This window comes from Dryobates pubescens, chromosome 29, assembly GCF_014839835.1.
Source record: "Dryobates pubescens isolate bDryPub1 chromosome 29, bDryPub1.pri, whole genome shotgun sequence".
Lineage (NCBI taxonomy): Eukaryota > Metazoa > Chordata > Aves > Piciformes > Picidae > Dryobates > Dryobates pubescens.
Genome location: NC_071640.1, coordinates 6,913,127 through 6,940,625, shown reverse-complemented (window position 1 = coordinate 6,940,625; position 27,499 = coordinate 6,913,127). Strand labels below are relative to the sequence as shown.

At 39.5% G+C, this 27,499-nt stretch overlaps 2 protein-coding genes across 3 annotated transcripts in view; one reads left to right on the top strand and one right to left on the bottom strand.

The window, feature by feature from the left end:
- The window catches only part of RALGPS1 (Ral GEF with PH domain and SH3 binding motif 1), a 76,030-nt gene that overhangs the window by 32,343 nt on the left and 16,188 nt on the right, over nucleotides 1-27,499 (bottom strand). The window lies entirely within an intron of this gene.
- Nucleotides 10,831-26,013, top strand: ANGPTL2 (angiopoietin like 2). The gene is made up of 5 exons (XM_009907491.2): nucleotides 10,831-11,262; nucleotides 20,179-21,035; nucleotides 24,432-24,625; nucleotides 24,857-25,127; nucleotides 25,766-26,013. Exons 2-5 carry the CDS (start codon nucleotides 20,228-20,230, stop codon nucleotides 25,963-25,965), a joined length of 1,473 nt encoding a protein of 490 aa, XP_009905793.1. The 5' UTR covers nucleotides 10,831-11,262; nucleotides 20,179-20,227; the 3' UTR covers nucleotides 25,966-26,013.

Here is a 27,499-nt window from a genome sequence, read left to right as displayed (position 1 = left end):
CTTACATTTGTGCTACTGTGCAATGAAAAAAACTCTCTAAGATGTGAAGCCATCAGGATATTTTCCAGAGGGTGAGCTCATGGGCAGCTGCTTCCACAGGCAAAACATTTTCCAGTGATACTGACTTTTCTCCATTGTTACTAGAACTAATTTTGCAGCTGGATATTGTATGCAGACAACACACTATTCATTAGTGTATGGTATCATGGAAATAATAACACAGACTAAGGAAAAGCAAAGCCAAATAATCCAGACCTAAATTTATCAATGGAAATCACACTGTGTGAAGGGGGCTGATTATTTTTAAATTGGCAAGAATTAAAAAAGAACTCTCATAGCCATATCTGAAATATTAATCCCAAAGTTCAAACAAAGCACTAATACTACTGACAGTTTAAAGACAGAGAAGCTGGAGTACAATGAAAAAGTGACCTTGAAATGTAGTGGTCAATGCCACCCAGATCACGCATTTTGCGTGCTCCATCCACCAGACCACAACTTCCAAAGCTAAATTTTATTGAAGAAGTATTTATGGAAAACTGCAATGTTCAACAGGATGCAAACTTAAGTCTGTGTATTTCTGCCTTGATTCACAGTCAAGCCTCTCTTACTATTTTTTTATTCAACATTGGTTTCTGAGAAAGAGGCAGACAGTAAATCAGCACTTTGGGAGCTGATGGGTACTAACGAGATGCTCTTAAGACAGACAATCCCAAGCTCTCTAAAATCGCCCAATTCTGATGAACCTTGCCTCAAGCACAGAATGAACAGCTATGGTGTGTGACTTGTCCCTCATTAAGAAAGACCGACATAACGTGCTATGAAAGACAAAACACTTCCAGATCAATAAATCACATGTCCAAAAAATGGGATAAGCTGGGATGGCATTACTTGACACTGCACAAGCAGAAGAAAATGGAATTCTGTTTTTAAGACATTTGCCTGGAAAGTCAGAAAAATCTGAGCTCCAATTTTCTGTTCTGCCACAGATTTTTTTGACCTGGGCAAGTTATTGTTATCTACTTTCCATGAGCTCAGCGAGAGAGGGAACATTTCCCTGTCAGAATATCTGATGAAAACAGATACTATGACTGGGAAGATTTAATGAAACTTGGGTTTAAATGCCTAATACAAAATACATAACAATGTGCAGCCTGCAGAAGCAGCACCACCATTTATTCGTAGCAACTCAGAATCACAGCTCCCTTTTGGGAGTTTACAACCATTTCCTAGCACAAGATTGCAAAACTGATTGTAAAAATACAGTGCAGATAAAGACTGAAAACTTGCATCATTCTCAATTGTGCCTTTGTTTTTTTCTTCCCTTTTTTTTTGGTTGTTTTATAAGCAACCCTGTGAAACAGTAGAGCAAACAAACCCGAAACTACATGGTTAAAGCACCCCACTACTGAATACTTGACATATACTTTAGTGAACAGCGCTCTGCTAAGGGTCTGTGCAGATCAGCAAATGCAAGGAAGTTATGAAATAGCTGCTGTATGGTAGCTTTGTTAGTCAGACATGGACTACTTTGCAACAAAGAGTAATTAGCTGATGAGGAAGAATTTCACATTAGCCTGGGGACTTCAATTGTTATTCTTACCTAACATTCTGATCAAATACTATAATAACCTTCCACATTTGTTTGGTAAATCGTACTGTTGCTGTGACAACCACAAACACATGCTGTAAGAGAAAATTAAAAAAGTTCCATGTTTTCATGGACAAATCCAGTTTCCTACTTAACATCACGTACACTTTGTAAAGATATTCACAATCCAGCAGCCCCTGAACACATATCTGTTGCAGGGGAATAACACGGATGTCTGGGTACAGAGCATTCTTTCAGTACAGCAAGCAGTGTCTACAAGACACGCAGTAACTGGCACACATAAAAGAAGGGAACCCATGGAAAGTAATTATTTTCTCTCTCTGTTTTTTTTTCTTCTCCCCAAAAGTTGAATAACGGCACTAGTTTGATAGGAAAACCAGGAGAGACAGAAATGTTTCCAATACGTAGTCAGCTATATTTCTGAAAGCTTTTTCCCACATACAGTAGTGTGGTTGTATCAGACTAAATAAAGAAGAGGACAGAGAGAGAGCAACTTATCAATTAAGTACGTGGTAGAAAGCCCAAATTACTCCAGTCAGCAGTCTGTAAAACCAAAGACACCATTCTTAGGAGATGAGCTCATAGACAGAAAAGCCAACAGTTTTGTGGTATCACTGGTTTCATGTCGACTGGATATTTTCCATGGACTAAGGGGCTGGAAAATTTTTCCACAAAACCAAATGTATATACTGGTTAACCTTGGTAGGACTTGGAGTACTCTAAAAGCAACTGAAGACAAACCCTTGCCAAGGTAACAACATGTGATTTGTAATACATACTGCCAGCACAGCGGCCAAGTGAATGGGATCACTCACAAGGGAAGTCAAGGCGGGATTACAAGCAGATTTATCACTCGAATCTGATGCCAGCTAGGCAGAACATGGCATCAGTGTTACACACGCACAGATGCAAAACTACAGTGAGGCTGAGTCAAAAAGGAAAAACACCCTCACAATTACAGAATCACAGAATGTTAGGGGCTGGAAGGGACCTTGAAAGATCATTCAGTCCAAACCCCCTGCCGGAGCAGGATCACCTATACCAGATCACACAGGAATGCATTCAGGGGGGGTTTGAGTATCTCCAGAGAGGGAGACTCCACAACCCCCCCTGGGCAGCCAGTAAAATCATGTGTGTCTGGTGAATAAACAAGAATGTGTTAAAAACTCTTTCAATTAGAGATAACACCAACGTTGTACCTGAAGCAGTGTTACATCTTATGATGAGCAAAAAATCCCCCCAGTATGCACAGCATGAAAACCTGCAGTGTTTTTTGACCTGAAATCTATCAACCAAAACTCCACAGATGTTCTGAATAGGGCTGTTTTCTAGTTTACATGTAATTTCTTAACCAAACTAACGTCTTCTCATATCAATAATCTTGCATATGATACTACACAGTCGTCAATTCCTCTCCTTTCTGGTCTTGGAAACAGAAAACGGTACTGGAAGGCCACGTTGCCACTCTGGGCTTGTCTATACCTGGAAAGCATAGACAAACTATTTTGCAATATTTACTCTGGAAGAGACAGTCTATTACAGGTCCAGCATTCCTCAAGAATGATCACATCCAAATTGAGACGCTCACTGGAATAACTCCTTCAGTAAGTTTTCAGTGCAGACAGTATTCACCTGAATGAAAAACTTCAGGACCGTTCAAATGTACTTCCCGGGTTCAAAAACTGTCTGAATTTAATACTTATGCACAGCATAACTTTAATGTACCACTCCACCTCCACCAGTCAAGGACAACCTCACCAATAATTCAACAATTGGTGTGAACATTCTGAAAGTTATTTTATTCCACGGCAAACAAGATTTAATTGCAAACAACAAATGGTATTATGTATAATTAATTAAAATAAACCAGGGACAAATAGTTGTAGTCTGTCACCTCAGTCAGAAGATAACCTAAAACCAGTTTGTACTTTAGAAAACAGAAAATTCTGCCATAAAACACCGAAAGATTTGTTCCAACCAACACTTACAGTAGTGGCAAATAATTTAAGTGGATAACAATAATGATGAAAACTGCACTGCATTAGTATTACAGTATGTACATGAACACGAAACCGCTTCCACTCACAAGAAATAGCTTCAAGATGGGGACATAATGAGCAGCTATGTTACTCCTAAACCAAGACCCCTGAAAGGCAGGAGCACCTTTAAAATCAAGGATTCAGTTCAACAAAAATCCAAACAAAATTCCAGCACCAATACATCTTGTAATTCCAGCCTCTGCCAAGAACATCTCTTACACTGCCCTGTTTCCTCGAAAAAGAAATAATGGCTCACCAGGTCCAGAAAAAGGGAACATTCAGATCACACATCCTTCTCAGCAGCTGCAACACCTATTTAAGCCTTAGCTGCTAGACGGAATACATTAACTGTTTAGACATCCCTGATCTGACATACAAAGAGAAAAGTAACTCTCCAGCCAGCGATGACTTTTAAGCAAGCAACTTATCAAATTTAACTTTAAGGTAGATTATAAGATGTATGTTGCAGGAAAGCTGCTTAGTGGCTTCTTATGAAAAGTGATGTCACCAGGTGTGCAGAAGTGGAAGCCAAACAGAACATGGTTCACTTTCAAGAAGGTTTTAAAGAGAAGTTTTTTTTATATCTACTTGGCAGCAGGGAGGCCACATCTGGACCACTGCAGTACTGTGCTGCTGCACTTCTCTACAGGACAGATGTTAATGGGAGAGAGGTCAGCACAGGACCACAAAAATGGCCTGGGAGCAGGAGCTCTCGACAGATGAGGACAGGCCCCAGGAACTAGGCTTGTGCAGCCTGGAGAAGAGATGGGGCCAGAGGTGAACAACACTACTGTGGTTATTTCCCTAACAAAAGGAGTGTGTGTGGGAGTTGTACAGAGCAGATCTTTTTCTCAGAGATGCAATGTGAAACTGACACAAGCTGCAGCAATGGAAATTCCAATTAGAAAAAAAGCAACTACCCACAAAATACTACTTTAAGAAGGGTCAAGCACTAAACTATTGCCCAGAAAGGCTGAGAATCCCCTTCTCTGGAGGTTTAAAAACTCAGCTGGACAAGTTCACGAGTAACCTAAGCCAGTTCTGAAGTGAGTCCTGCAGTGAGTAGGAGGTTGAACCAAATGACCTCCACAGGCCTCATTTTCTAAGAGAATTTTTTCCTATCCCCTGTAAGCTGCTGATGTGGATACAACACTGGGCTCAGTACTGTGCTGTACACCGACAAAAACCTACATAGAGAATAGCACTTGTGAGAGAGATTGTAGCAGATGATGCCCTTACTAAACACTCCACTTTTTAAAGCAATAGGAAGGTGAAAAACGCTATTTCTGGAATGTATATTTAGGTAAAACAAAAGTGTGCTGTGGGGAATCATCTCAGCATAGGTCAACAAAAACAGCTGCACAGCACAAGAATGTACTTGCTCTGAACACAGAGAAATTAATTTTACTTTTGATGTGTGCATCAGAAAGGAAGCAGCAGTCCTTTCATAAAATTTACAGGAAAAGCACTAAGAAGACTCTAACTTGGAAATTAAATGCTAGTTTAACCCTTTCACTCTAGAGGTCTCGGTTAGTCAAACCCCAATCCCACTTCCTCTCACTTTTTGAAGAACAAGTGACTGTGCTGTGTAACAGAAGAGCTGCAACCAGTATCAATGATAACCAACACTTAACAGAGACACAAGAAATATGCCTCAAGTCAATAACAACACCACATTTTATCATGACAGATTCCTTGAGCTGCTCACTTGGGCAATTCATCAAATTGTTTCTGGCCTTACTGGTCCTGAGTTAGAACTGTCCCCTTAATTACAGCTATAAGAAATCAGGAAATACTTATATAGCCACCTGATGTAAACCTGAAGCCCACATGTACTTCATCCAGTCGTTAGTGCAAGATGAATTGTTTTCTTGTCTCTTATTAAAAATAACTATAGAGGCAATAAGCAAATCAGTCTTTACAAAATTCTACTAACTCAAGATTCAGTTAAGAGCACAAAAATCCATTCCAGGCCATATGATAGCCTGCTTCCTTTCTACGAAGCATTTTTTTGCCTGTTCACTCTGCCCTAACAACCTGCACACATTTGCATATTCTGAACTGCAAGGCTTTTTTATGTTGAGATGTTAAAAATTACCTTGTACTAGACACTATAGTACAGTGTTAGGCTAAGTTAAAATGAAACATGAAGACAAATTAATAGAAGGGAAAATAAGGCTGGTTCACTGGATACATAAAAAAATATTTACTTTTTCATTGAAGCTGGAAGTTGTGAGGATCCATCTTGATTGAGTTTGGAAAGAATTAGTCCTTTCCCTGGTCCAAGTGTGTGACAATGGCCTGTTCCTTATTATAGCTCTATCCACAAATGTAGATTGTATAATGCTTACGTTTTTCTGTCTCAGTCAGATCTATTTTGTGTTCTAAGTCATAAGAACAAAACCAAAGCATAACAGAAGGACATGTGTTTCACACTGTTCCATCTAGCTCTTCAGTTCTTTACATATTATCAGCTAATAAATAAGACAGAGTAAGCTTGAAACTAATTACTTTTCATCAATTAAATAAATTAGCCAAAAATGTGGGTTCAGTCATCCCCAGACTATTTGGGAATTGAGTTAAATTCACTGAGTAGCTCTAGATGGAAGTTTTTCTTTTCCTGAGCCTCCTTTGCTAATTGAGAGAATTGCTTCTTTAATCAAAAGCTCAACACCAAGACATTTACCTCAGGGAGAGCACTCTGCTACTTTACACCATTAAATTGCACTTCAGTTTTCATGTTTAACTTTGTTCTCTACAGCTTTGTCTTCCCCCCCCCCCCCCCATAAATAAAGGAAATGCCTTTCTATGAAAGAAGATACATCACTTACAAAAGTGGCAATGCTTTTAATTGCAGTGGCATTATGAGTCCTGCAGATACAGACTTGCTTTTTCAAGCTTCATCAACCTTCTCAAGGTTTCTCAGGTCTGCCATGGCAGCATTTATTTGCAGAGTCTCCTGTTCTCCAAAGATACTTAAAACTAAACTAATAGGTAACATCAGTCCTGTTAGGAATTCAAAGACTCAAGATGACAAGTGTTTTCTACTAATGCTTGGCAGAGACAGCTGGAAACACGAGTGCTTCTACAGTGACATTTCAGCATGCTTAAAAATTCACAACTTTTAAAGGAAATGAAAGTAATACAGTTTCAGTGACGTGACCTTTCCGTTTGACAGCTGATTTAAAGAGCTTCAGAGAAAACAGAACATTCCTAAAAGACATTCATTTCTACCTTTTGATATATCAAATCCTCAAATGAGCAGCCTACCTTCATGGGGATTCATGTAAAATTTTTTAAGCCTATGTTACCCAGTGTCAGAAAGCACAGAATGCTTCAAAAAAGAGAATATAGGAAAAAAGGCAAAGGTACAGTAGTTGTTTTCCAGATGTAGTTTCCTGTCAGCAGTGAATTGCGGTTTAGGGACTTCCTGAGACAGATCTTGTATAAACACTTTTGTGTTTAAGTCTGGGTGGTATTTTTCCTTCAGAACATTTCTTCTCTGAATCTGTCTACTTGTTCTTTTTCCTGCTTTTTCTTCCACACACACATTTAGAAAAAAATGTTGGTTTTGAAAGATCCCGTGGCAAACGAATTCAGAGACTGAAGCTCACAGTGTCTGAAAAACTCATCACTTGGATTCCTCAAAGTCTGCTTTCTTAAGATCAGCTCATTCTTATCTGTTTTCCTTGAGCTTCTGATCACTGACTCAAAGTTAACTTCTATGACCAGCTGTTTTACAGTATTTTCACCAGATTTTAAAGCCAAGTCTAACATTAGACCACTCCCTGCTGACTGAATTACACCAGTGAAGACAATTTTCAGCTTTCTCAGCCAGAAATAACTGGCTATTAGCATCATACTATTAGTAGGATTTGTTATTCTCCAATCACAGATTTAAATATTAGCTGATCTCTGAGATTCTCGGCATGAAAAGCAAATGGAACAACTCTGAAATGCTTTGAAAATCTTGCCATGCAGCCTAAAGCCTTTAACAAAAGCAACAAACTGCGCTTCACAGATCTACAAAACCAAGGAGAAAGCATTCCCATTTGGTCTAAGCAGAGGGTCCACACAACGGCTAACCTAATTTTTCTCTTCAATCCTTCCCAAAGGGCAAACACTTGGTGTTATCCAAACAATTCAGATATCCTACAAACACTTGGCAGATCCAAATAAAAACTCCCTATCACCTATTGAGTTAACACAACTCTATTTTTCCCAATAGACAAAACAACAGACTGAAGAGATCAGGCAACTTTGTCATACACAATTTGGAAGGACCCATATACAAAACTTTCCAGGGATGAGCTGTTTGAACAGCTTTAAAAAGACAAAAAAGCTCTCAGCACTTAATCAGCAAGTTGTTCTCTGTAATATGCTGTTGTTCCTTATTCAGAAAAGAGGGTGATCAAAGAAATTTGGTTTGGCTACTTTTGCTCTTTCAAATATTTGTTATTTATAATGTGATTATCTGTAACAGAACATTAATAAATAAGAAACATACCACAAGAGAAGTCTCTATTTAGTCTCCCCTTCACTGGGTAAAATTTTAGGCATTTAACTGCACTTAATTAAGTGCTCTAAAATCAATGGAGCTTAAATATATGTTAAAGAACTTAAAAGCTGTTATGGATCATTTATAAACATGGTCCTAAATAAAGAATTTTGTCCTTAGGAAACCTTCTGCTTCCAAGAAGCATGGTGCTCTGGGGCATAAGAGTGAGTTAGAAATCTGTAGTTTGCTATAAAAGGAATGAATCTGAAAATGCTCCTTTTTAAATGAAAATGAAATTCTCAAGTAGTAATCTAGGTAGGGAGTCACCTCTCTAGCACTGTAAGTAGTCAGGACTTTGAGAAATTGATCACACAGGAATCAGGCACCTCAATACCTTGGCAAACACTCATGGCAACCTCCTGCTCTTCACTCCTCCTGCTCCCCAGTTCCCTCCCTGGAGAAACTCCATCTGTCTGTAGGTTGAAAAGGCACCTCAGAAATGAAGGAGTGTGAATCTTTTGCAAGTTGGAAAAAAATGTAATGGGCTATTGCTAAATCTGTCAAAAATGAATCGCATTATCACATTCTGCTTCAATTACATCAACTTTTTCAGTGTAAAAGTAGTGCTCTGGAAAAGCTTTACACTGATTTAATCCCATGCATCAGTCTATGCTACTTAGTAGTACTGAAATAAGTACTTCAGTCCCTGCTTTTGTGTTCTCTCTCTTTAGCTACAGGGGTAAGCTTTTGAGGTAAATTAGAAGATAATGTAACAGCAGTAAGTAATAAGAGGTGCTGATATTCCCTGCAAGGATAGCAGACCATACAGTAAAACTACAAGAAACTTAAAAAGCCCATGGGGTACTGAATTATTAGTGTCACAGACTTAGACATGTGTTCTCCTGACAGAGCAGACATTCACTTTTATAATGGAAGTAATTTATTATTATAAAAGCCACTACCTGTACATGTTTGAACTTGAACAGACAGTTTGATTTAATCTATCAGTAAGCCTCTCTGCCTTTTGATTAACCCAAGTGTTCTCACTGTGATTTCCACCGTTTCTTCAAAACGCTAAGATCTTAATACTGCTTGAAAAACCACAAACACACACATCTGTGAGTGGAATGCCTCCATCATGAGGAAATTCTGAGGGAGCTGGGTCATTTCAGCTTGGAGGAGACTGAGGGATGACCTCATTAATGTTTATAAAGATATGAAGGATGAGTATTGAGAGGACAGAGCCAGGCTCTTCTCATTGATGTCCAATGATAAGACAAGGGGCAACGAATGCAAGCTGGAGCATAGAAGGTTCCACATGAACACAAGGAAAAACTTTTTTACTCTGAGGGAGACAGAGCACTGGAACAGGCTACCAGAGAGGTTGTGGAGTTTCCTTCTCTGCAGACATTCAAAACCCAGCTGGATGCATTCCTGTGTGATCTACTCTAGGTGATTCTACTCTGGCAAGGGAGTTGACTGGATGATCTTCCCAGGTTCTCTCCAACTCCTGCCATTCTCTTATTTCAGTACCATACAGCTGTCTGAAGATGACGATGATATAAAGTAACACTGAAAGAAGTTTGGTTTGCTAAACTGATCAAATGTAGCTTGAAGGAATGACCCTGGTTCCATTAGAGGTTTCACTTTTGGCAATTTCTTTGCAAGAGTTCCAGCAAGTTATAAGTACATCTTAGACACAAAGCTTATAGTAATTGAAAGAAATCTTTTGTAAGCCCTGAAGTGATAGCTAATTGCCGAATGGATTTCACACACAAAGTTCTGTAACAGCAAATTTTAGAAAGGTCTTAGGGGAATCAAATTCACAGCAAACAAATTAGGAACACACTGACACGAGTAGCAAGCAGACATTAAAAAATCCACTGGTGTACAGCCAAATGATGGATTCTCAATCTGCATTAGATTAAGAGCTTGCTTCAATTTGGACAATTTGATTTTCCTTTATTTATTTTCTTTTTTTTTTCTTCTCTTTTCTCTGGGAATGTGCTGTTTCCTGACAGAGATGACCTATGAAGTGCTAAAAACGGAGAGTATGAGCGCTGCTCTGTATAAGGCAGCCTTTCACCGTTGAAGAGCAGTCAGTAAGCGAGCAGAGCCTGCTGCAGTGGCTGTGATGACAAACATCCCATCGCTCCACATCAGGGACCGCTGTGAAAAGATGATTAAGCAGGAAGGACCCCGTACGCCCCCTTCCCGGCATTCTGGGGACGGTACCATGCAGTCACACATTCTAACAGCTCATTTGGTCCAAAACACCAAACCCACGCTGCTCACACACGGCCTCCAGAATCTCTTCCCGGCTCTGAAGCTGAACGTTTTCACACACGGCGGATCGATAGCTTCGGGTTAGATTATCGCTAATCACTGAATCAAAGCGGCTGAGGCCGGCCGAGCTCTCACACGCTGGTGGTGCCAGGAGCGAGGAGGGAGTCTCTAAGCCACCACCGCACCGAACTGCCGGGCGCTGGGCCCGGGTCCCCCTGCGCCGCCCCCGCCCCAGCCATGAGGTCACGGGCTGCGGGCGGGCCCCGCCGGCCCCACTGCCTGGGGGGCGGCGAGGCATGGGGGGTGGCGGCCGCCGCTGGTGGATCCCCGGCGCTAGTGGGAGGGGGAAGGCGGCTCCTCCAACCAGAAGTTGTCAGTTTGCTGCACGCTGTGGTTTTTTTTTTTCTTCCCCTACCAGGATGTAAGTCACCACAAAGGAGCTGAAGTTCAAATGAGGCTGCCCTAGCCTCGCGTGAAGCGATGGAATCCAGGCTTTGAGGGAGCGAGCCTGAGCTCTGCCCTCCCCGAGAGCAGCTGGGGCTCTGCCTCCGAAGCAGCACGGTGCGGATGGGTAGCTGAGCCCGGGGAGCCACGCTGCGAAAAGTCTTGAAGAAGAGAAAGGGAGAAAAAGAAAGACTTTTGTCGTTCACCGAGTTATTTCTCTGTGTAACTCCCAGTACAGCACACAGGGCTGTTCTGGGTAGGCTTCAGGTCACGGAAGAGGTAGGCTTTGGCTAAGTGAGATGTCACAACTCCTGCGTCCGAGCTCTTCTGAAAGCCTCTGGTGAAAGCACGCTCAGGACTGAACAAAAGCCAAAGGAGACCAGGTAAGGGCGGTCAGTACCGACGGGCTGTGTTTAAAGAGTTTGCACAGCCATCCAGCCGACTACCATGAGTGAATGCAAGCTTGCCAAAGACGTTACTGCTCCTTAGCAGAAAGCAGCAAGCCTGCCCCCTCCCCCCCACCCCCCCGCCTTATTAAAATATAGTTGAAAAGACAGTTGAGATATTTTATGATGCCAGGCAGTGAAAAGTCCTCCTGCTTTTATTTTCAAGAATATGGAATATTGTAAAATCCTGTTTAATTCTGCATGTAACTTTGGGCTTCATGCTTCCTCAGATGCTCTGAAAAAGCATGCACTTTTCTTCTAGGTCATGCTGATGTCTATGATAACTTTTCTAAAGGACTACCTGTAAGAAAAATTAACAGTTCTCTCTTACGTCTGATCAAGGAGATATAAAATGTCGGTGGAACATTTTTTATCTATGAAATAAATACATGATTTCTTGGCAGCATCACTCAAGTAACTCAGCATTTATGAATACCTTTGTGTAAGAATTAAATATTTACTATATGACCTAACTACTCTTTTTCATGGGTAAAATGAGTCAGAGTTATTAAAATGTGCATCTGTGTAAGGGCTCTCATGGACAATGTGCAGGCTCACGTGAGCACACACAGTATGAGCACTTTTTGGTAGTGATTGGATTAAGTGAAAATAAGGTGAGGCCGCTGTTAAGGGAAGCAACAACAAAAGCAGTGCTCTCTTTCAATAATTGCATTCCACATCTATGACAGAACTTTAGTAAAGCACGAAGAACAATCCACAAACAGGACTAAAGTGCCTGGTAACCCAGAAAGAAAATTTGTGCTTCTTTTAACTAAAAATGCTCTTTTGCCAAAACCTGAAAAAAAGTTACATGGCAGCAAAAGATACACAATCTTTTGAAGTTTCTTGCAGCACTTGAATAGTATTTCAAAACAAAAGTTCTCCACGAGCTAATTAAGCTACTGTCGTTCTAAAGTGTTGCTTTGGTGATCCATTCCCCTCAGTGAACAAACTGTTTCCTTTTAAGCAGGATAAACTAGTGCTTGAACCAGAATTTCACCAGACTTTTAAGTGGACAGAAGAGCTGTGTATAGAAAGCATTATAAAAATGTATCCAAAGCAATTAATTGCTCTGTCAGTGTGGCACTGCTTACAATGGAGTCAAGTAACTACTGGCAAAATACCAGGAACCATTCCCCTCATAAATCCAGAGTTTAATTTTTCAACTTAGTTTTACATCATGTTTTCAATGCTGAAAGTGCATGCTATGATGCATCAGCCCTTCCTATCCACTATATTTACTTTAGGACTTCAAACACAGCTTTAAAGCTTTTCTTACTACATGTGGCATGCATACTGCTGTGCTGTAATTTCACTGTGAATTGCTGTTCCCTTTTAAAAAAACTGGAAAGAAAAATAAAAACCAGTGTTCAGGTTTTTCACCCCCACTCTTCATCTAAACATCAAAAAACCTGTACCAGTGGAAGTTCCTCTCCTTAGAAAAGGGCAAAATTGAATAAATCACATTAAATATGAAGGCATACCTAAAAAACTGAGAGGATGGATTAATATAATTCCATGCAAGAGAATGTTTTGGAGAAGTTAGAACAGAGCAGGAGCTCTGAGAAGCGGGGCAAGGAATAAGAAAGCAGCTTCAGAAAAATCCATGCTTATCTATCTTATCACAATGGTGTTGTGAAATACAGATCATATTACTGGCCTGCTGCCTGGAACATGCCAGCTAACTGTAAGTCCACAAACACCGACTATCAAAGGACTCTGCAGAAGCAAAAACTAATGTTTGTTAACACAAAAAAAATATCCAAACCCTCTGATCCTTTTATAGCAGGATTTTTGCATTTTTGACATCCTTTCTCCATTTGCCTTTAGAGTCCAATTAAAATGTAGAAATGCACTAATCTAAAAAAACCCTTTTAATATCAAAGACAAAAGTATCAAAGACCCAGTGAAGATTTATAGCTAGTTTTCCATGCTGCTTCTTTCCAATGAACAGTTACCAAACTTGTATGAATTCACAATCAAATAAAATACTTTATCTTTTCAAGAATAAACACTGCAACAGCTACCTAACACTGTGCCTTTCTGCCTTCATTCATATCTCTAAAGGCTTGATGAATGCACAAAAGGTACCACAGGTATGTAGGAAAAGTCACCCCATCAAGTGACTGCAAGCTTCATTCTACTGAATATACCCAGCACAAGAACTGATTAGCTCACTGACCTGAATGTTGTGCAGAGTGTCAGCACAGCAAACCAAACTCATCCATACATAGCACAGCACTGCTGCTTTTTTCTAAGTCAAAACAACCATACAAGAAATGTCAGAAAGCATCAGTGTTGTGTAAAAAGTGTGAATCTCATCCTTCTTATAGATGTTTTGTCATCTAGCTGGGTATTTCTAAAAGCCTCTGGAGTCAGCAGTTTAATTATGGTGCATTCAATTCTGGCATGTCCAACTAAGACCCAGTCCCTAGACTATCAAGCCTTTGAATCACAGCAATTTACAAGGATGGGAAGAGATTGTAAGCATTGGACCTTGCCTATCCATTCTTCAATGAAAGTTACATAGTACCAAAACCAAAACAAACCCCCAACAACAATCACCAAACCAAAGAAAGGAGAAAAGATGACACATGCATAAAGTAGAATTTCATGGAACTGACTTTCTCAAGGATGTAATACTCTGGGAACCTTTTGAGGGAGGCTGAATGACAGCAAAGGAAAATGGTAGCAGTTTGTTGGAAAAATAACAGCTGTTATCCCAAAGATACAATGACTTAAAGGAATCCTATTTTATTTTGACAGCTTACTGAGCACTCCTGCTTAAGATGTCAGATAGGAAATGTACTCCCCCATCTTGTTTACAAACACCATCATAACTGAAGCCCCGTAAAGATGCCTCTTTTAGTTCCTGAGCTGTAACATACAGGACACTAAAAATCTAACTTTTTGAAGTGAGAATTGATGCTGTATTTATCAGATACCAGCTTCTGATGTTTTAGCTCCTCAAATCAAATTAGCAGGATTTTTCTTCATTTGATTATCTTTGCAATAAATTCAACTGCACTGCAACTCAACTACTTACTCAAGTCCCCAGAAAACTCCTCCTGGAACATCCTAGTTCCAGCACAGAAAATTGCCTTCTCTGTAAGGCAGTCTCCAAGAGGAGACACAGTGTCACGTATCACTTGTACAAAAGCTTCATTTATATAGCTCAGTGCATCATATTTTCATACCTACAGTCCAGTGGCTTAATAACATTTTACTATATATAGAAAAACAAGAGCAGCACCCAGAAGCAATTCTACTGCTTTTACCTACTGGGTTATGCTCCTTAGCTGTAGGAGTAACCCAAACCAGTGTTATTTAAGATACAAGATTTGTATTGTGCTATGAAATTCAGGTAATCATTTCCCACCTTTATCTTAGCTAAGGCTTTCCATACAAGATACACATAGACAATGATTTTACTTTTGTATTACTCTGAAATGCTATAGTAGAGGTGATTCTTCCTTAAATGCCAAAACATTTCCTCTTTCAACTCATTTGTAAGCCAAAGTAAAACATACTAAATTCTCAGCCCCTGTCCAGTGGTCTTCCTACAGCCTCAGCTCTTTTTCCTGCAGAATGCTGAAAAGTCTAGTTGTAAAAAGAACAAAGTACAAACTTAGAGACGATATTCTACTCCCTGAATGGTGGAAAGATTCAACCCTGCAAAACCACTTCAGATCTAGATGCAAGCACCGACGATATATTCAGGCTTTCCTAAACGCTTTTCTTTCTAGAGTAATTTAGAAATGTCTATTTATAAAGAAATTCCATCTGCCAAACCAGCCATAGGGTTGAAAAGGCTACTCTACAGAAAAATCCCAAGGAGAGGTATTTAACAAAATCAGAGACACAACGAGTCTGTTCTATAAAAATGAGATCCTCTGAAGCAAAAAGCTTAGAACCAACAAAAAAACCCTGAAAAACACTGGAATATCCACACCGAAATGTGTGAAGTAGCTTAAAAAAAGGAAAGGCCACAGTACCAACATTGCCTTAAGAGGAATCATGAAAAGCTAGGAAACTGATTAAAAGAGTGAACATTTGCCAAATCAGTATTTTGCATGTAGAAATATTTTGCCCATGTGTCAATTCAGGCTCAAGAGAGCGATTAAGCTATGGGATGTGAAACATCTGCTTGATTTTAGGTGGTAGAATATTCAAATCTTGTGGAAGTGTCATGTATAAATTTCAAGATATTTGTACCAGTAAGATACTTGTAATATTTTTTTACTAACTGGAAGTCCCATATAAACATGACAGAGTACAGGCCAGGAAAAAAATTTCAAAGCAAAGCCAAAGAAAGATTTTATTTACTTTTTCCCCTTTAGCCGACAGGAAAAAACAATCAAATACTGCAACATCTGATATCCCTTTCAGAAAGTTTATTTCCTCCTTTTTTTTATTTTCACCAGATCATGGGAACATCCTCAGTTGGGCAAACAATGAATGAGCAAAACAAACCAACTTATTATTACCTACTTCCAATTCTATATACAGATAGCCAAACATTTGGTCTGCAAACTGTAATTTTAACCAAAGCACTTATGCTGGCTGGGAGTATGAAGAATACTTGTGATTACAGCCCACACAACAATGCTGCCAGAAGTTTTCTTACATATACTGGTAAAAGACAAATGGAATAATAAAAAAAAAGAGCATTTTTCCCAAATAATTTATAGTGCCAAGTATGACAAACACACAAACTTGGGGTTTAGGTTTGCACGAGGGCAAGTTTGTCCCAACTCAACTCCCATGAAAAGTGCTTTCACAAATACACAAGTCTTGAACAGCCAGAATCCAGAAATTAATTTGCTTCTAACTCTTTTTTTTTTTTTTTTTTCCTAATTACATGTTCTACTTGAGTTGTCATTTTAATTACAGCTCTTTAAGCATGCTTCTTTCTCTCCCATTTTTTGTTTGGACATTTGTTTTGTCAGTGCGCACAAGGATAGCAGACAGGTATGCTGCATTTCCAGTAATAACAAAATGTGTACCAAGCCTACAGGGAAGCTTTTACATAATGTAGTTCTCTACAAAGGTGAGTTAGAACAATCTACAGCTGCCTAAGTGGAATTTGGCTTTGGGGACAAATGCAGCCTCAGTCATACAGTTCCCTCCTAATCCACTGCAGAAGAGCTACTGAGAGGGAGTGAAGATGAGGGAGCCTGAGAAACAGGAAGAACCAAGTGATCAGCGAGCAACAGCACTAGTTAAGTACAAGGAATATGAGCAATTACTTGGCATAAGTGCAACAGAAAAACTGAAAGGTAGCGTATGCTAGACACTGAGTAAGTAAGATCTTCCTCTCCCATGGGAAGGAATTTTGCTCTTTTAAGAATCTGATGTTCTCGTACTCAGAAAGGGGAGGAAGAGCTTAAAAAACATTAAATACTTCCTTAAAATTGTTTCTCTGGCTTCTCTCCCCAATTCCTCCAACAAGCTTTTTTCTCCCTGAAAGATTAATCACTGAGAGATGCTCAAGCAAGCCTGTTGGTTCTGAACTTCATTTGAATCCATCTGCAGAAAAGAGGAAATGCCATTTATGTCATGTAGTCCATCACAACATGCAACAAACAGGCCACATTCTGAATGATTTTTTTTTTTTCAACTAAGCAAGTACAGACCATGAAAGATTTGGAGATCACTTCATAAACAGACTCTGCAAGAAGCAGTACATCTGAAGCCAGCATGGTTCGTGTTTCCCTTTGCACAGGAGCATTCTCTTACCAATGTACTTTGCCTTCCAATGCATTTTTTTCCTTACAGGACGAACACCTTAGAAAAGGTGGCATGCAGCAAGATCATGTGAGAGACACATTTCAGCACAATCTAATCACACTGATGTCATTCAGTGGTGGCTTGCCTTCTGCAAACAGTAGCCAAACCCCGGAACAGCCTTCCTAGAGTGGTGCTCTCAAGCCTGTCAACACTGAATAGGCTTAATCTTTTGGTCATCCCTGAATTGGTCAGGCAGTTGGATAAGATGATCACTGTAGGTCCCTTTTCAACTGAAATACTCTTTTGTTTTGAAAGATGTTAAGATGAGGCTGATGACTTCTGTTCCATTTTTTTCTTAACTAGTTCTTAACACCAAACTGGTTTATGTTGCTTTGTATTTCTTCAGTAGGGAAGAACGTGCACCTTAAATCCCGTGCTCAGCTAAAGAGATATGGTAATAAAGACACAAGTGAATTCTAAGGAAATTAGTTTCTTTTCAGTGGCCATAATAATTACAGTTTTTGAGGGGAAAAAAAACCCAACACCCCAACCTATTTCAAAGGGTGAAATAAAACTCATTTTACACCTACATGCAAGAGACATTTGCAAAAACAGTCCATCTGTGCAGAAATATGAGGCTTGGAAAACTGCCAGAGTTTCCAAGTGTGACCTGCTGTGCAAATGCTGATTATGCAAGTTAAAGCTGTCTGGGGTGAATTTATGTTCCCTGTTTTCCAGGGCTCCAAATAACATTCCTTTACTTTCAGAAACCAAACTTCTATCTGACAAGTTTTCAAGACTCTCAAGTTCCACAAGGCCCAATTCCTTACTGCTTGCAAAACAAGAACAGAGTTTATTCTGAATAACAAAGTGAGGCAAAAATGTGCATCCAAAACCTGTAAGAAGGATCAAGTCCTTTTGGTTTGAATAAATAACAGAAGCATTTACAGAAACCTGTATGGTTTCTTTCAGAACAACAGAAAAAAGTGAATGACTGACAACCATACCTCATCTCATGAGCAATTTTTTCAGCATGCAAATCAATCATCTTGATACTCTTAAAACAAAATTCTCTTTATAGTCAGCAGCTGCCTGTATGACAGAACAACTGAGACTGGATGGGACCTCACCTTCACCTTGCAAAGCAAGGCTAATTTCAACATTAAATCAGACTGCTTCAGAGCCTTGCCCAATTCAACACTTTAGGCACTTGCAGGAACAGGGATTCCACCACCTCTTTGGTTGACTATTTCAGTCCTTGGTCACCCTCCTTGTCAAATTCATTCTTTCTAAAGTCCAAAATAAGTTTTCCCTCAGGCAGTCTGTGACCATTATAAGTTCACTGTGTACTTATAAAAATAATCCATCTTCTCTACACACACTCATTAAGTAGTTGAAGACAGCAGCAAGATGCCTCCTTCACCTTGTCCTCTGGAGGCTGGAACACCTAGCTCTTTTTGCTTCTCCTCATATATCATCTCCTTCCAGCCTCTAGCTGTTCATGTTGGTTGTGCCCAGCTGGACTCATTCCAGTTTCTGACAGCTGTTCCTATCATCATGTCATGTTATTTAAAACATGCCATTGGACCAAGATGACCAAGCAGTAAGGTGACAGTTATTTAAACACTGAATGGTTATTCCATGTGAAATGGTTTCCAAGCATCACCTTGACTTTAAAAAGCATCAAGCAGGCCTTGCCCACTGACAAAGCTCCATGCTGCATTTCCTCCCCATTTTATTTATTTTGGGAAAACTAGGTTATTATATACACATGCCTATTTAAATTCAGTAACAAAAAGCTGTTACAAATACATGATGTCGGAGTGCTGTTCCAGCAGCTGATATGAGAGTGATCTGTGACAGGGGATTCCTGGCAGCAGTGACAACGTTCGTATTTCCAAGAGACTGTTGCCTAGGAAGTTCTGGTATTGACATTTTTAACAGAGATTGTGATGGCCTCAAATTTCCATCTTGATTATGAATCTGATCTGAGAACCAAGTGTAATTTCTTAGATTCATAGAATCACAGAATAGTTTGGGCTGGAAGAGACCTTAAAGATCATCGAGTTCTGACCTGCCTGCCACAAGCAGGGACACGTTCCCCTAGACCTGGTTGCTCAAGGCCACATCCAGCCCAGCCTTGAACACCTCCTGGGAGGGGGCATCCACGCCACCCCCCCACCCCTCCCCCAGGCAGCCTGTTCCATAGTCTCACCACCCTGACTATAAAGAATTTCTTCCTCATCTCCAGTATAAATCAGCTTAAAGCTGTTTTGTCTCATCCTATCACTATTTCACCAGAAGGCTCCTGTTGCAGTATGTCAATAAACACTATCAGCTAATTTTAATAGCTGGGGGTCATCCTTGTCCACCGTGCACATATACATGTGGTTTGCCCCTACCAAGAAGAGACCAGGCTGAGTGTAAAGGCAATGTCTCCAGTGACAGTCTCAATAAATATTCCAGTTGTAATTCCAATTGTCTGGAAAAAAACAACAGATTTTACACTGCCTATATTTGGGCAGTAGAATTTTGAATGTCTAACTTTTAAGGACTTGTGTTGAGTAACTTTTTCCTTTATATAATTATATATTTTTTAAAACTACGAGGTTCAATACTGCTGACCAAAGTAAAATTGTACCTAAGTTGTGTCTCCTGCAATCTACATGCAGTTAGAAAACACTGCAAATGAGCTGTTTAATATCGTTAGAACTTTTAAGAGCACATATTAGCTTACACTCTGTCTACACTTAAAGGTTGTATTTGTAACTGTAAGAAAGGAAAACATAACTCATATTTAAATGAAAACACTAATCTTGGAAACTTTTGTGGTACTTGCCTGGAGGAGAAGACTTTTCAAACCCTGGTATTTAGTACTTGGTTCCTTGTGGTTCTTGGCAGGCTTTGGATAAACTAGTAACTAGTAACTACATATCTGGCCACAGAATGATAGAATGATGTCCCCTTTAGCCAACATAAATTCAGGTTGCATGAGAAAAATCTCCTGTACACGGCTGTACTAATTACTGTGTGGTATCCCGTAAGTTTTAGAGCAGATTAATCAGTTGTACACTTGCATTGACTTCCTATTTGTTATTGACCGATACATTTATTTTAAAACAGATTTTTAGAAGTTCCTTGCAGAAGAATATTTGACCAGAACTAGAGGATCATGACGACAACAAGATTCATCTGTTTAATGCTAGTATCTGTTGTGGGAGCTACTGCAAGTGAAACTCAAGAATTTGAAGGCAACAATGAGGAAACAGAACAAGAATTCATTTACATGAACAGATACAAGCGTTCCAGTGAGACGCAGGACAAGTGCACTTACACCTTTATTGTACCTCAGCAGAGAGTGACGGGTGCCATTTGTGTAAACTCTAAGGAGCCTGAAGTTCTACTTGAAAACAGGGTAAATAAGCAAGAGTTACAGTTACTTAACAATGAACTTCTTAAACAAAAGAGACAAATAGAAACTCTCCAGCAACTGGTAGAGGTGGATGGTGGGATTGTTAACGAGGTGAAACTCTTAAGGAAAGAGAGCAGGAACATGAATTCTCGTGTCACCCAACTCTACATGCAGTTACTACATGAAATCATCCGAAAGCGTGACAACGCCTTAGAACTTTCACAGCTTGAGAATAAGATTTTGAACCAAACTGCAGATATGTTGCAGCTTGCAAACAAATACAAAGACTTAGAGCACAAGTACCAACATCTGATGACGATCGCCAATAATCAGTCAATAATAATCGCCCAACTGGAAGAGCACTGTCAAAGAATGCCACCCATAAAGCCACTGCCACAAACGCCTCAGCCGCCGAATAAAGTCTACCAGCCTCCTACTTACAACCGCATTATTAACCAGATCTCTACTAACGAGATTCAGAGCGATCAGAACTTAAAGGTTCTGCCACCCACCTTACCAACCATGCCCGCAGTGACCAGCATTCCAACTTCAACTGATAAACCATCTGGTAAGTAATATGTCTTCATTAGTTCATGCTCACGTGCAATGGGTCAGCATCTTAATTGTAGTATCATAACTACAGGCAGAATTTATTTAGCAAAGTAAATGCAAATGAGTTATTTTGAATCAATTGAGACTTCAGAGATCTGATGTTGCCTGTGTCCCTATCTTGTGTATTTTTAATATACATGTCTGTAGTACAAGCACAGGTAAGAAAAAAAAGCAAATAAATTCTGACTGTTGAGCCTATTCAGACAGATTAGCCCCACAGAAAGGAGTTGCAGATAGATCTCAGTAAGAGTCAATCACCTAAATTTCATTTACCTGTGCCCAGGAGGGAACTGCTCTAATTCATGACATTTGAGGAGGTTTGACGCTGTGTGTGTGTAAACTTTCATGAAGTTATCACAGATCTGTTGAGCTAGCATGTGATAACTTTTGTGCCTGTGTAACTCAAAGGAATAGGTATGTGCTCTCTACCTCACATGGGACCCCCCCTGTGCCCTAAGACAGAAGCAAAGAGAAGCAAGTGATAGAGTAGTAAGGAATACTATACAGCCCTCCTAAGAGTCTTAGGAGTTCTGCCATAAGCAAGGTTAGAGCCATCTGAAATTGCATTAGAGATCACTTGATCTGATACAGAAATATCAGGTAAAGAATCTAGTTTCAAGTATTGTCTCACATATTTCAAAAAAGTAGTCAAGTACTGTGTCCCATGTAAGAGAAATCTGTTCACCAGTGGGTGGGCAACAGGCACTTGGCTTCAGAGAAAAAAAAAGACAGGGAACACACAGACATCTGAAACCAAGACTTGAAACAGAGTAAGGCACACGGAACTGTACTCAGAACATATTACAAGAGTATTTGTGACATATTCCAAATGACATCAGACTCCTTAGAGCTGTCAAATCATGCAACTTCCACATTAAAAGGAAACCAACTTATTTCTCCATGGAAATAGACGTAATGAAAGAAACTTGAGCAGGTGTTTCAATCTGAAGTACGCTGCCACCAAACAGTTATTTCACAATCTTGTCAGAGATGAACTCGCCAAAGCTTACATTGTGGCAGGCAGAACCTCAGCCAAAAATATGATGATTCTAATGTTCTATGTAAAACAAAAACCCAGCAGAAAAATCTGGTCTGTTTCTTTGGAGCAATACACTGCAGAATGGCCTCTTCAATAACAACACTTTGATCTCAAAGTAGGTTGAAGCTTAGTACAGCATTTTCTCTGCTTCTCTGTAAGCGAAGTATCTTTCAAGCATTCTTTAAAGACCTTTCTCATTCCTATTACCCTCTCCTGTAAACTCATTAACTGGTTCACAGCTTCCTTGTGCTGACAAAATTCCTTCTTTTTGGTTTCCTTTTTTTAAAAAACCAAACCTGTGGCCTCCATTATTTCACCATCAAGATCACCTGCACTGCTTCCTACTTCCCATTTTCAATCAGCTCTTCCCTACTTTACTGGGTTCAAATATCCCATGTGGTTCCCCCCCACCTTTTCTCTATTATAGTTATCTATGAAAAAAAAACTATCCCCAGTGAGTTGCAAAACCTGGCTGTATTTTTTTTATCTTCTGTATTCTTCTCCCAGCAGAGTTGGAAGTTGGTAACCCACTGAAAGAGGTAGGCAACAAGAGTCAACCAACCAACCAACCCACTCACCCACCCCTACCAAAACAATCAACATTTAAGTAAATTATGCACACAGATCATGCCTGCATGTAAGACTAATGCGACTTCACTGCTTCAAAACAGATCTTATCTTTCCCATTCATATTAATGATTTTAAATTAATTAAAAGCTATGTGGATCCAAGTTTCCATATGTAAGAACTTGAAATATCACATCTCATTTCCTTAATGTGCTACACAGCGTGCAAGTAGCAGTGCAAAGCAGAACTAGGTAATCTCTGCTTCCTAAGAGCAATTACTGGAGGTGTTTAGGAAGAGACTGGATGGGACGCTCGTTGCTGTGGTTTAGTTGATTAGATACTGTTGGCTGATAGGTTGGGACTCAATGATCTGAGAGGTCTTTTCCAACCTGGTTAATTCTGTTCTGTTCTATTCTACATGGACCTGTTGGAGTGGAGCCAGGGGAGACCAAGACTATGATGGGAGGGCTGGAACCATTCTGATTCGAGGCCAGGCTGAGAGAGTTGGGGTTGTTCAGCCTGGATGACAGGAAGCTTCAGGGAGACCTTCTCCTGTACTTAAAGGGGCCAATAAGATGGGGATAGACATTTTAGCAGGGCCTGTTGTGACAGGATGAGAGGTGATGGTTTTAAACTAAAAGAGAGAAATTTAGACTAGATAGAAGGAAAGAAAATATTTTACTGTCAGGGTAGTGAGACACTGGCCCAGGCTGCCCTGAGAAGCAGATGCCTGAACCCTGGTTGAGAAGACCAAAAGAAAATATCCCACTCTCAAAACACTGAGTCTGTTTCTGTAAACTTCATGTGTTACTAACTCATTTACTGAGCACAAGAGAAACTCCAGCATTACCAGTACTGGACAGTGAAGTGTGAGAAAGGGTAAATGAACTGAAATAATTTAAAGAGAATATCTTGACAGTAACAGATGAGGGTTCTTGTTGACTTCATTTCTGCTTATGCAGCAAAGCAACTAAGGGTGTCTATCTAAATTTCTCACTCATTAAAATGGAATCTAACATCTTCCCACTAGAGAAAATGTCTTTGAAAATCATAAATGTGAGGTACGTTCAAAAGGCCTAAGGTCTTTATGCACTCTATTAAACTTGGGGGGGGGGGAGAAAAAAGGCATCTCCTGAAAACAGAAAAGCATTAAATTTGTATATATTATATAATTTGTAATTTTTGTGAATGAAAAATATTTTTGAAGTCTTCACCTGAAGTTTCACTCACTATGTAAGTGAGCAATTCATGTTACAAATCAATTTCTACTTTTGTGTTATCATTAAAGTGACAACAGTAACAACCCAAGTCCTTGAATTAAGTTGCCAGTTCCATTGTTAGTATCTGTGCCACTGACTTTTTAGGGCATGTAAAAAGCTGAATTTCTCAAAAACAAAGTCAAGTTTACCATTTTTTTCTCCTAAAGGAAATTATTACTATTAATACTCATCTATGGAGTCATTCATAGTTTCTTTGAAGCTACAAACAGTAAGTGCAGCTGCCTTAAAAAAAACCAAACCAAAACAATTAACCTTTATCAGTACTTCATTGTGAAATGTTCCAGAAATGAAGTTACAACAAACTAATGTTTGAAAACACTCAGTGGACGCTGTACTTTCAGTAAGAGGAAGCCCATACACTATTCAGAAGCAAACCTACTGTCAAAAGCTACCACTTCAAATCCCACCCTGCATTAAAGATATGCTCAGCTGCATTTTGATGCAGAGTCCTTCTGTTTTGACACAGGGCCCTGGAGAGACTGCCTACAAGCTTTAGAGGACGGCCATGATACAAGTTCCATCTATCTTGTAAAACCAGAGAACACAAACCAGCTTATGCAGGTCTGGTGTGATCAACGGCATGACCCTGGTGGCTGGACAGTCATCCAGAGAAGGCTGGATGGGTCTGTCAACTTTTTCAGGAACTGGGAAACATACAAGGTCAGGACAAGTGAGCAGTTCAATGTTTTCTATCCTATAAAAATGATTGATAAAAGTTCATTTAAAAGGGGAATTTAGAGTCTGGCTAACAGCTTGAGAAGGAACTTGTGTGTTCATCCTTCCAGAAGAGGAATTCTCTATCAAATAAGTTACTATGGGTGTCTACTTAGCACAGATTTACCACTGAAGGAGTTACATAATATTAACATGCTGCTCTTGCTTCCTTTACAGCAAGGATTTGGTAATATAGATGGAGAGTATTGGCTTGGATTAGAAAATATTTATTTGCTAACAAATCAAGGCAACTACAAACTGCTCATAACAATGGAAGACTGGTCAGGTCGAAAAGTGTTTGCTGAATATGCCAGCTTCAGACTGGAACCAGAAAGTGAATATTACAAGTTGAGACTGGGACGCTACAATGGGAATGCAGGAGACTCCTTCACTTGGCACAACGGGAAACAATTCACCACGCTGGACCGGGACCACGATGTCTACACAGGTACAAGACCCCTTGATTTTCTGGCTGTTCCCCTTCCCCTGTCTATCTGTCCCTCTCCCCCTTTTTATGTCTTTTTTCCTTTTTTAAAGGAAAAATACTTATGGCCATACCCACACAAATTACATTTTTAGAGATTTAAGATTTGGTAACATAGGAAGGCCCCACCCCTGGAGACATTCAAGATCAGACTTGATGTGGCTTTGGGCAGCCTGATCTAGTTGGAGGTGCTCCTGCTCACTGCAGGGGAGTGGGACAAAATGACCTTTGAGGGTCCCTTCCAACCCACTGCAATTTGTGAAGCATGAATTGGTGTATCAACCTTTTTGTCTTCTAACAATGAAACAAAAATTGTCATTGAATTATCATTTACACTGAACAAGTAACATATGCTGGGGGGTGTAATTTGACACAGTAAAGCAAACAAGTTTTCCAGCAAGGGAGAGTAAGACTAACTTGTCCATCTGTACAACCTAACCACAGAGCTGGTTCCTGAGAAGCTCACATCCACCTCTACCACACGGTAGCTACATGTTCAACACAGTTTAAAAACACGTTTGTAAAAATGGGTTTGTGCTCAGCTTGCTTGCTGCAAGATACTTCATTTACTTCTAATACTGAAGCAGAGCTTTGTTTTGCAGGTAACTGTGCTCATTACCAGAAGGGAGGATGGTGGTACAATGCATGTGCTCACTCTAATCTCAATGGAGTTTGGTATCGTGGAGGCCACTACCGCAGTCGTTATCAGGATGGTGTTTACTGGGCCGAATTCCGAGGGGGATCGTATTCACTAAAGAAAGTTGTTATGATGATAAGACCTAACCCCAACACATTCCACTGAAATATCTCCTCTCCTGGTTTCCTTTCTTGTTCTAAAAAAAAAAAAATAAAAAAATCACATAAAGCTAGGATGTTATTACCTGGAATTATCTTTTCGGAAATGAAGAATGTAAGATATTGTACATTTATTGCTAAGATGTGAGGGCTTGTATATTGTATAGTCAAGAATCACTCCAGGAAAAAAAACCAACACAGATGAAGAAAAAAAACCCCAGGAACTGAAGTGACAACATTCAGAACACTTCTTGGTACTGAAAGTAGTGATATTAAGCCTTTTAGAGCTGGCAGTTTAGATGGATTGTAGATAAACTTTCTGGTTTTTATTCCCTGTAAATTAAGTTTGGATGGTAAAAATACTGCCACAACACTTAAAATATTTGTGTATGTTATATTATGTATAAATATTCTCAAATACAGGAAATATTACAAACTGTACAGCAAGAGTTTTATTATTATTATAAGCAAGGAACTGACACAGGAAATCATATCCTTTGAACTGTGTAGCTGGTATATGTACATTAGTGTGATTATTCTGATTTAATGATAACTGCCATAAATAAAGTTAGTACCAAATAATTGGATTTTGAGAACAAATATTCAAACCATTGTGATAAATCCAGTCTCTCCCCTTCACACTTTGAGCATTTTAATAATCTGCTCCTCTAAGAACTCATTTGATTCTAGTATTTTTAGACTGAAAACACTAATGAGTTTTCCTACCTAAATAAAGTAGCTACCTGCATATGGAAATGGAACCAGATTTACAACAGATGTACTGTATAAGCAACATACTGTACTACACAACTGCCACAGTAGTTTGTACATTACTTCACTCATCACCTGCTGTGTAGCCTCTGTAATCAGAAATGGCTGGATATAAATTAAAGGGATTATCCAACTTTGCAGGCAAATGATGGATACCAATATATAAGCTATTTAATATCCTTAGCCAGTAGATGAAAATGTATATAAAAAGAAGTTACCTGTAGCCAAAAGAAGCTGTATTTACCATATTTCACAATTACACTACTGTCAAATTATCAAATAGATTTACTCATCTATATTTAGAGGTCAGTCACAACTTAGGAAATACAGACTGGGATCATTCTAATGTTCTTCTGAGGTAGGCTCCTAGAACAGGTTGTTACAAACACCCATTTCAAAACAGCAACTACTATGAAAAATAGAAGTTAAAGAATGCATACAAGAGGGGAAAGCAAAAGACCTCTGGAAGTTCAATATATTTTTCAGTAAGCCTGTAAGACGTTTACTGTGTGTCTGTGCGTGCTTGCACACTTTCTCCCTTATTACCTCATCATTTCTTTACCACAGTATGATGTGCATTAAACTGACATGATGTAGCATGTGTTGTATATAAAAGTAGGGTTTTTAATATATTAGATTACCCCTGTAATATTGTAATCCTTTAATAAAGCAACAAATGTTATTTTGACACCTTCAGACTTCATCTTGTTTTAGTTCAGATTACTCCAAGAATCATTACTCATTTTCAAACCACTCTGCCTCATGACTCA